General features: G+C 34.4%; 1 protein-coding gene across 1 annotated transcript in view; it reads right to left on the bottom strand.

The window, feature by feature from the left end:
* The window catches only part of HECTD1 (HECT domain E3 ubiquitin protein ligase 1), a 106,147-nt gene that overhangs the window by 8,164 nt on the left and 89,227 nt on the right, over window positions 1–8,756 (bottom strand). Inside the window, exons 30-40 of the mRNA XM_019654271.1 lie at window positions 7,942–7,996; window positions 7,553–7,735; window positions 6,954–7,161; window positions 6,784–6,869; window positions 6,461–6,588; window positions 5,140–5,341; window positions 3,016–3,153; window positions 2,125–2,732; window positions 1,346–1,424; window positions 1,130–1,223; window positions 312–462 (exon numbers count right to left, since the gene is read on the bottom strand). Of these exons, the coding sequence (XP_019509816.1) occupies window positions 312–462; window positions 1,130–1,223; window positions 1,346–1,424; window positions 2,125–2,732; window positions 3,016–3,153; window positions 5,140–5,341; window positions 6,461–6,588; window positions 6,784–6,869; window positions 6,954–7,161; window positions 7,553–7,735; window positions 7,942–7,996 (1,932 nt within the window). The remainder of the gene's footprint in view (window positions 1–311; window positions 463–1,129; window positions 1,224–1,345; window positions 1,425–2,124; window positions 2,733–3,015; window positions 3,154–5,139; window positions 5,342–6,460; window positions 6,589–6,783; window positions 6,870–6,953; window positions 7,162–7,552; window positions 7,736–7,941; window positions 7,997–8,756) is intronic.

Below are 8,756 nucleotides of genomic sequence, written 5' to 3'. Positions count from 1 at the left end.
ATCTTTCAACTATTCTTCAACTTTATTTGAAAACAAAGGTTACTATAAAAGCAATAAAGACTAAGGGTTTACAGTTTACCCAACTTTTAAAATCATGAACAATTAAAACACAGTGAGAAAAGGAATCTTAATACTAGCCAAGACTCAGCTGTCTTTCTGTGTAAACTCAGTATTATTAATGAATCTGCCTCTTAACTGCTTTCTCACTTTCTGAATGTAATTCAGTGAATCAAAGTTCTTTAGAGATCATTTGCCATTTGTTTTGGGGACAGAAACAATTTTGTTGATCTTAAAAATGTCCCAACACATACCTGTCACGTGTATAACCCAACTTAGGTTCAGTATAATTGATAATATCCTCTGCTGCCCAGGATGGCGACTGGTTTCCACAAAGAATCATTTGGACTTCTTCATAGCTGAAGGAACTTAATTTCTCCATTGGAAAAACTTTATTAAACCCATCTACAATATACACACGGTAAAAAAACAAAACAAAACACACAACTGAGTTTCTAAGTTATAATTTCAAAATACCAATTTCAAATCAAAATATTAATAAATGGGAAAACAAATATAAATTGCTATGTTAATATTTTTAAATAGCTTGAAATAAAAACTGTGCTATCGTTTTAAGGACAGAAATCTCTACTTAATCACAAATGTGAACAGAGAGAGAATATTCAGTCACTATGGTCAGTAACCAAATTCTAATAATTTCCCAACCAACACTTTGCGTCACATAAGCCAGCCAAAGCTATGGTCTCACTTTCAAAACTAGTAAGTGATAAACAGTCTGAAATATTTTGCTTCAATCTTCATCAGAATTTAGGTTCTAACATGGTTTGATTCATCCTGATCATGTAATGTGGAAAGAATACAACCTTATGACCACTTAAAAATGAAGGCCAAAAGTGAGTCCCCATGGCTCAAGGGGAGCAAGCTGAGGGTAGGCTACAGCTTACGAATGTTCCAACCTGTTCTGGATACTGTGCAGGACTGGTATGTGGAAGACGAAAAACTAGAGGGCAAATCTGGGGATTAACAGCAATTCTTGACCACAGCAGTGCCTTAATTTCAACTCTCTCAAAGTAAAAAGAGAGGGATTAAGCTAAAGAGCCTTAAAAATTACCTCTAAATGCTTCCATCTGTTTCTGAATACCCGTATGCATACAAAAGTCAAACATCAAATCCACATATTCTTCTGCATTATCCATTGTTATCATCTGCAAAGGAAAATTTGCCAATGTTGTTAAAACCTAGGAATACTTCAGTAGCGCTTAGGACACCTGGCTTCATTAAGAGGATAATTATGAACTTAAAACTATATCAAAAGCAAAATTTTTACCTCATCTTCACCACTTGGCTTGAGATCCACAGCTGTAAAACCATATATTCTTGAGGATGGGCAAAACTGGAAATTTAAACTGGGAGAACAAAAAAAAGATCAGGTTAACATTCAGCTACCATTGGTATTTAATTTTTATAACATTGCTGCCAAAAGCATGAACTTCCACGGTTCCAGCAACAGATTCAGTGTACCAGGAAGAAACTATTGCTTCACTAAAGCTATTCACGCTGTGCCACCACCTCGCCGCCCATCAAACCTTGATACATGAGGAAGGGAGGGAGAAAAAGCAAGGCTTGTAGTCAACCCCAAATCATAGTAAAACATACCAAGGCTATAATAATTACATGTGTATAAATCAGTATAATTTTATCAAAAGATCTGCAGCATCCGAGTTAGTCAATGCAGCTATTGGGGATAGGCTTACATAGAAAGCAAACTATTTTGAGCTTTTTGCCGAGTGGGCTATATATATTAATTAGCTAATAAATTTGTCAAAATATTTTTGGCTTCAGACTATTTTACACAAGATATATACATGTATCATATTTGAGAAATCAGATAATCTTTCAGGTTTGTTGGGTAATAGACTGTTTTCTGATATTCTGAGCTATCTTTAGAATATTAACAAATTAAAGGTTCAAATCAATATTTCCTCTAGCATATTACTTTTCTTAACAGACTGTTTACTCGTATATTGCAAATTAGTAGGGACAAAGAAACAAAAGCTTTAGAACATATTAATTCATTAGGTTTAAGAATATTTATATAAAGCTTACCCTAAATCCTCTATGCTTAGTGGAGGCCCGGAACCTGATGGATTCTTCAGCACTAGTTCCTGTAATTTGGTGTTCTTCTCATCTTCAGAAAGACCTTTGTTGCTTAAAATCTGGCGCCTCTTGATGGCAAGGTCTTTAATTTCTTTTAAAAATCTGGCTCTGTGTGGGTTTACTAGTTCAAAGTCTTCCCAAGTTAAAATTCCATTAAACCAAGCTGGGGGTTTTGGTTTGGGGGGATCTAGAATAAACTCTGATTTTGAATCCTCTTCAAAGCTTCCTACTGAGAGTGAATCATGACCTTCTTCTGTAGAAGCTTCAGACTGACTTTCAGTACAGTGTAAATCTCTATCGCCTCGTGACTCATAAATCAGTTTGCTCATATTGCTTTTAATGTCACCCATACACATAAGTTTAAAGAAAGGTTTAGAAATAGGTAGGTCCACAAGTCTATTGTCTTGAATGCATTTGGCCAAGAAAATTCCAAGGAAATGAAAGAGTTTTGTGATCCTTTCAAGCTCATCACTATCTTGTGGAAAGGGTGCCGTGAATAGTCCACATGATCTCTGCACATAGTATCCAGGAGGTTTCAATCCACCTCCAAGATCAACCTAATTTTTTAGAAGGACAAATGCAAATAAAATTAAACAAAGAGCCATAAACATTAAATATCTTCATCAATTTAGCTATCAGAAAGTATTTATATACACATTTTATTCAATTATTTTTGTGCATTAATATTATCCTTTAAAAACATTTTAGTAATATCAAGATTATTCAGTAATAAATTAAGAATCAGAAAACCTGGCTTAAGTTCTGAAAGCATAACCTATTTTTAACACTTTCTAAAAGCAAAATCTCAAATCAAACCCTAAAATGGGGAATAAATCTTACATGACGAGACTCATCATCTGGAAAGTTATCATCACAAAGCCAAGCTCCCAAGTCAGTTCTCTGGAATTCTGCTGCCACCAGAGCATAAAACTCTAACGTGGGTCCCAAGCCAGTTCCTTCTTCTCCTAAAAATTCAACCTAAAATGTGAACAAAAATTAGGGAGAGGTGAATTTAAATGACCCCATTCCTGCCAAAAATTAGTCATATCCAATCCAGTAATATATCTTTTTTATAGCAGCAATAGAATATATTATAAGCAACACAGAAGTTTATTCATGTTAGCTGTACGCTATTACATGTTTAAACACTGTGGTGAGCAATGTTCATACCTTAATTCTCCCAACAACCCTATAAAATAGATTTCAGTAGTCTCTCGTTATCCATGGGGGATACATTCCAAGACCCCCAGTGGATGCCTGAAACTGTTGAAGTACTGAACCCTATATATACACTATTTTTCCTATATATACATACCTATGATAAAGTTTAATTTATAAATTAGGCACAGTAAGAGATGAAGAACAATAAATATACTGTAATAAAAGTTATGTGAATGTGGTCTTTCAAGATACCTGATAACTGAGCCAACAGAGTGGCTCAGTTGGTTAAGAATGCGAGCTCTGAGCAACATTGCCAATTTGATTCCCACATGGGCCAGTGAGCTGTGGCCCAGCTGAGCTGCCAACAGGTGGCAGGATGGCTCTCAGTAGTTAGAGCATGCGCTCTTAGCAACAAGGTTTCTGGTTTGACTCCCGCAACGAAGATTGAACAAGGCACCTGAGATGAGCTACCAACAGGCTACCAGATGGTGACTGGACTTGGAGCTGAGCTAGCTGCGCCATCTACAACTAAGATTGAAGGACAACAACTTGGCTGTTCCCCTTTCCCAATTCCCCAATAAAATCTTAAAAAAAAAATTAAAAACAAAACCAAAAAACAGATATCTGATAACTGAGACATTACTAAGTGACTAATGGGCAGGTAGCATATACAGCATGGATACATCAAAGGGATGATGGCACAATATTGCATCTTGTTCAGAATGGAGACAATTTAAAACGTATGAACTGTTTAGTTCTAAAATTTTTCATTTCGTATTTTCAGACCAATGTTGATTAAAGGTAACTGAAACCACAGAAAGTAAAACCTTGGATAAGGGCAGACTACTGTATCACCTTCTTTTTACACCAAATATCTCTCCTGTCAACAGTTGTTAAAGTTAAGTCATTTGTTTGAGGAAATGATGGTATATAGAATCATATGTGTGTCTATGTAACACCAAAACCTAAATTCTTCCACTTATTTCTGACTTAAGGCAAATCACTTTAAAGGATTTTATCCATATTCTACCTGTTTCAATAATGATTTGAGGCAGCTTATAAAAACATGTAAAAAGCAAATAAATACAAAATTGAGGATTATCTAAGTTAGAGGGGATAAGAAGATAAGATGAAGGCAAAGAAAATTTAAAGTGAAATACATAAGCCTTCTGTATTTTCTAGAGATACATTTGTTGTGATCAGTCTGTGATCCAAAAGATAAACCAACAGGCTGGTTCACAACTGTTGACAGGAGAGATATTTCTTCCATTGTTCTTCATAAAAAGAATAATATCTATATAGCACATAATTAACAATACCCACAATAACATCTCTCTAGTAAATATATTGAATTTCATACTGCCATCTGTTGTAACATCTCTCAATACAAACCAATGATCTAATGCCAAGCACAATTTAAGTGAAACCATATTATGAAACAGTGTGCTCCAAAAATGGAGATCTCTAATAGCATAGCTTAATATAAAGGCAACATTTAGAGTAACAAAAAGAATCCTTTGTGAATACTATGATTTGGTCCAGGGTTTTTTAAGAGCACTTTTCATCTCAAGGGTGAAGATAGATATTCTTTGCTGCTCATTAAATTACAAGATCCTGACCCCTGAGGTGAGCTGACAACTTCTTATGAAAGATGCTCTGCCAGAGGCGGCCTGTGCATAGTGGGCAGATAAAATCCCTGTTCCCTTCTATCTAACGCAGTTTTTATGCAGTGGAACACTCAGATCCGGCTGGTCCTCTGTTATATGTTATACCTGCACACACACAAATTTATAGATGAGGTACCTCAAGAACTGATTTCCGATCTGCATGTATCTGCATGACATTCTCAGCCCATTCCATCAGTGATTCACCACGTGGAACTTTTACTCTTTCATGCTTGAGACGACCAACTCGAAACTCTCCAGGGTCATCTCGCCGTACGCTACTTGTGGTCCTTGTTCTCTCCACAGTGGCTTCACGTCGGTTTTGTAACCACACTATTGCTCTGAAATAGAAAAATATCTATGTAGCTGTGGCGTACAGCAACCGGTTGAATGTACTACCAAACCACTACATAAAAATAGACATTTCAGAACTATCAGAGAAACTAAGCTGTCTTTATTACTATGATACAAACTGAAAGCCATCATTAAAATAGTATTGTGATTTTAAAAAATTTTCTTTTTAGCAATGCAGAGTTAGCCCATTCAGAATGGAAGAAAGACTCTTGAACTAGAAATAAAAAAAATGAAAGATGTACTCTCGTGTGTTACAATATTTTTGGTAACGTGAGGCAAATCAGCTAAGTGCTTAGAGCATTTCCTCATCTATAAAACAGAAATATTAACCAATGCCATTTATCAGAACAGGCCAGTAGTTCCGTATATACAAATGCTTTGTAAATGGTATAAAATGATACAACAATATAACTTATCAGGAAAACAACTCCATTTTAAATTGTAACTTTTTAACATCTACTTTGAAAGGACTCTGGGTATTCAATCATTCAACAAATATTTATTGAGCATTATACACTGCTTTAGGAACTTCAGCTAGAGTGGTAAACAAAACAGCCAGAAATTCCTGCCCCCATGACCTTTTATCTAGTGGAAGGAAACAGAAAAACAAAAATAAGTAAGTAAAATATGTAGTATATAAGATGGTAATGAGAAAAATGATGGCCAGGAGGTAGATATATTTCAATGCTGCCAAAGCAATGTGCAAGCATTTAATTGGTATTCCTGGGAAGGTCAGCAACTGATAATTTATGTAAGCTAGTTAAGAACTGGACAGTAAATGCCAGCTGACAGAAAACAGTATAGTTGGCCCTTCGTATCCTCAGATACGGAACCCACAGATACAGAGGCTGACTAAGGGTCTTGAGCATCCATGGATTTTAGTATCCCCGGGGGTCCTGGAACCAGCAACTGTACTTCAACCTACATTACTCGACGAGAGCATATATCCAACTGGAAACAAAGTATTTAAATGTTGACAACTCTTTAAAAGAAAATAAGAGGATGTATTCCCTCCATCAGGTTTGATAGAAAGTATTTGTGCATTTTGAGCTTACATAACATTAAAAGAACTTCATTCTAAAATTATAAAATAATACATTTCCTACCTTGACGCACCAAATGCAGTACATGTGAAATAAAGCTGTCTAGTTTCAAACGGTATTAGAAAAGGACACTTGCTGGTTAATTGTTCACACCAGTCTGGCAGAGCCCCACTTGCCAATGCCAATGGTTCCTGCAAATTAACAACAATGTTTTAAGGCAATTATTTAAAAAGACAAAGAAGAGTCAATTCTTAAATGTAATTAAACAAATGAATGCAAGAGACTTAATGGCCCAAATCATTGAATCAGAGGGAAGGAAGAGATGGTGGGAGGTAGAAAAGTTGAACAGTTCAAGACTAAAGAGTTAAACTATCTGATTTTATTACCTCAATCTGCTGCAAAATTTTTGTTGTGATTTTTTTGCTAGTGAATTCATCTGGCGGGAAAGTAAACTGAGGCTGCTCATCACCTTCTGTAAAATTAATAAAATTAATAAAAATATAAACTGACTTTCTTTTAAAAATGTCATAGAAATGAAATAAGGCTTCTTACAAACCTTCCTGGGATATTCTTGAGTAAGGGTCACTTGCAACTATATATAGAATACGCAGAAGCTGAAGGACGTCTTCTACTCCACAAGAATTCTGTCCATTGCCTGCTTTGGCCTGAGGTTGTTCTTTTGTTAAATTAAGAATATCACTACTTTGAAGAGTAGAAATGGCTCCCTGGTTTAAGCCAGATTTTGTACCATGCTCACAAAAATCCTGAGGAAACAATTAGCAAAAATAGCCATTAATCACATTTTGAAGAAAAGCAATGTATCATTCTATTAGTATTACTTTGAAAAGGTTGGAATTTTTCAAAGAATTGCCTTCTTTTTAAATAAAAACAGTATCACCCAAGTTGAAAATTAATGTGTTCTAAATAATTAAAATTCCCAAATAAAAGAAAACCACTATAAACCAGTAAAAACTATGCACCTAGATTCCAATGCCCACAAACCATATTTGAAATTTTAGCATTGGCATATTAAAAATGTTAATTCGACCTAATTTGTTAAGTATGTCCCAATAAACATCTCTTCCTAAAAATATCTTTAAAAGCTGCAAAACAAAGCATTCCCAATCAAAACAGTGTTTTTATGCCAATATATACCTTATATGCAGCTATGAGTTGAGAACAATTTCTGTTTTTCCTAATACTTTTATTAGTGCCAGTTAATTTCCAGTGGCGCAGGAAAGCGGCGTCTGCATTCTTCTGCAGGTACGTTATCAAGTCATTCTTTGGTAATTCATCAGTGCCAAGGTACTGTTCCACATGCTCTATAGACCAACAACCCTACAATAGCAAAAACCAAATGGTAGCCTTTCCTGAATATAAAGTCTGTGCTATTTCACATGCATTACATAAAGTAGCTTGAAGATCATGCATTTAACCCAATTTAAAGAATTCCATGTTTATGATTCTTTCCTTCAATGTTCAATTGAAACAAAGTGTTAGTTTTTTTTTCCTTTTTTTCCCTACATAGCCAAGAAGTAACTTACCATTTTTCCATTTTCCTTTTCTTTGTCAGAATCCTTCATTTCTCTGTACATGATTCTAAAACATGAAGATATTATTCAAGTTAATTCATAAATGATTTGTGGTTACTTCCAATAAAGCTTCAATTTTTTAAAAAATATATGAATGATGCCATTCATAAACCACATGCTTACATGAAACACTGAACTCAGGGAGAATTTATCAGAAAAAATATTTGTTAAGCATAATAGAAAGTAGTAGAAATTTTATTCCTGAAAGTTACTGTTTATAAATTTAGCATTACTGTTAAGAAAACATATATCAAACCTGGAAATTTTAAAGATATAAAGTAACATGCTATATCATGTGTTATAACTTTCATATATTGCTATAAAAAATAAAATGAGATGAGGAATGGTTTGCTTCTGTTTCTAGATGGAAAGGATAAGAATAACAAAGACCAGGAACGCTGATGTTCGTGTAAGACAGCTGAGATCAAATCTTAAAATCCACTAAAAATTGAAAATGTGGGGGAATTGCCATGATGACTTTCTGTTCTATCAAATGAACCTAGATTACTTTATTGGACATTATATAAGATAATCAATGTTGTTAAGCGCAAAACAGAAAAATATACTAACAAAAGTTACATAAGGATAATTATGACAAAAGTATTTATATAAATGTTATAATACAATATGAAAATATACATAAATATTATATATTTTATAAAAATAATTTTTACAGGTAATATTGAGCACTTTCTACATTGCAGAGAGTACTGAAAACTCTTTACATACACGAGGTGTGATCAAATAATATGGCAAATGTTTAAATT

The sequence above is a fragment of the Hipposideros armiger genome, unplaced genomic scaffold (genome assembly GCF_001890085.2).
Source record: "Hipposideros armiger isolate ML-2016 unplaced genomic scaffold, ASM189008v1 scaffold_218, whole genome shotgun sequence".
In the NCBI taxonomy this organism is placed as follows: Eukaryota; Metazoa; Chordata; class Mammalia; order Chiroptera; family Hipposideridae; genus Hipposideros; species Hipposideros armiger.
This window is presented reverse-complemented; position numbering and strand designations above follow the sequence as displayed.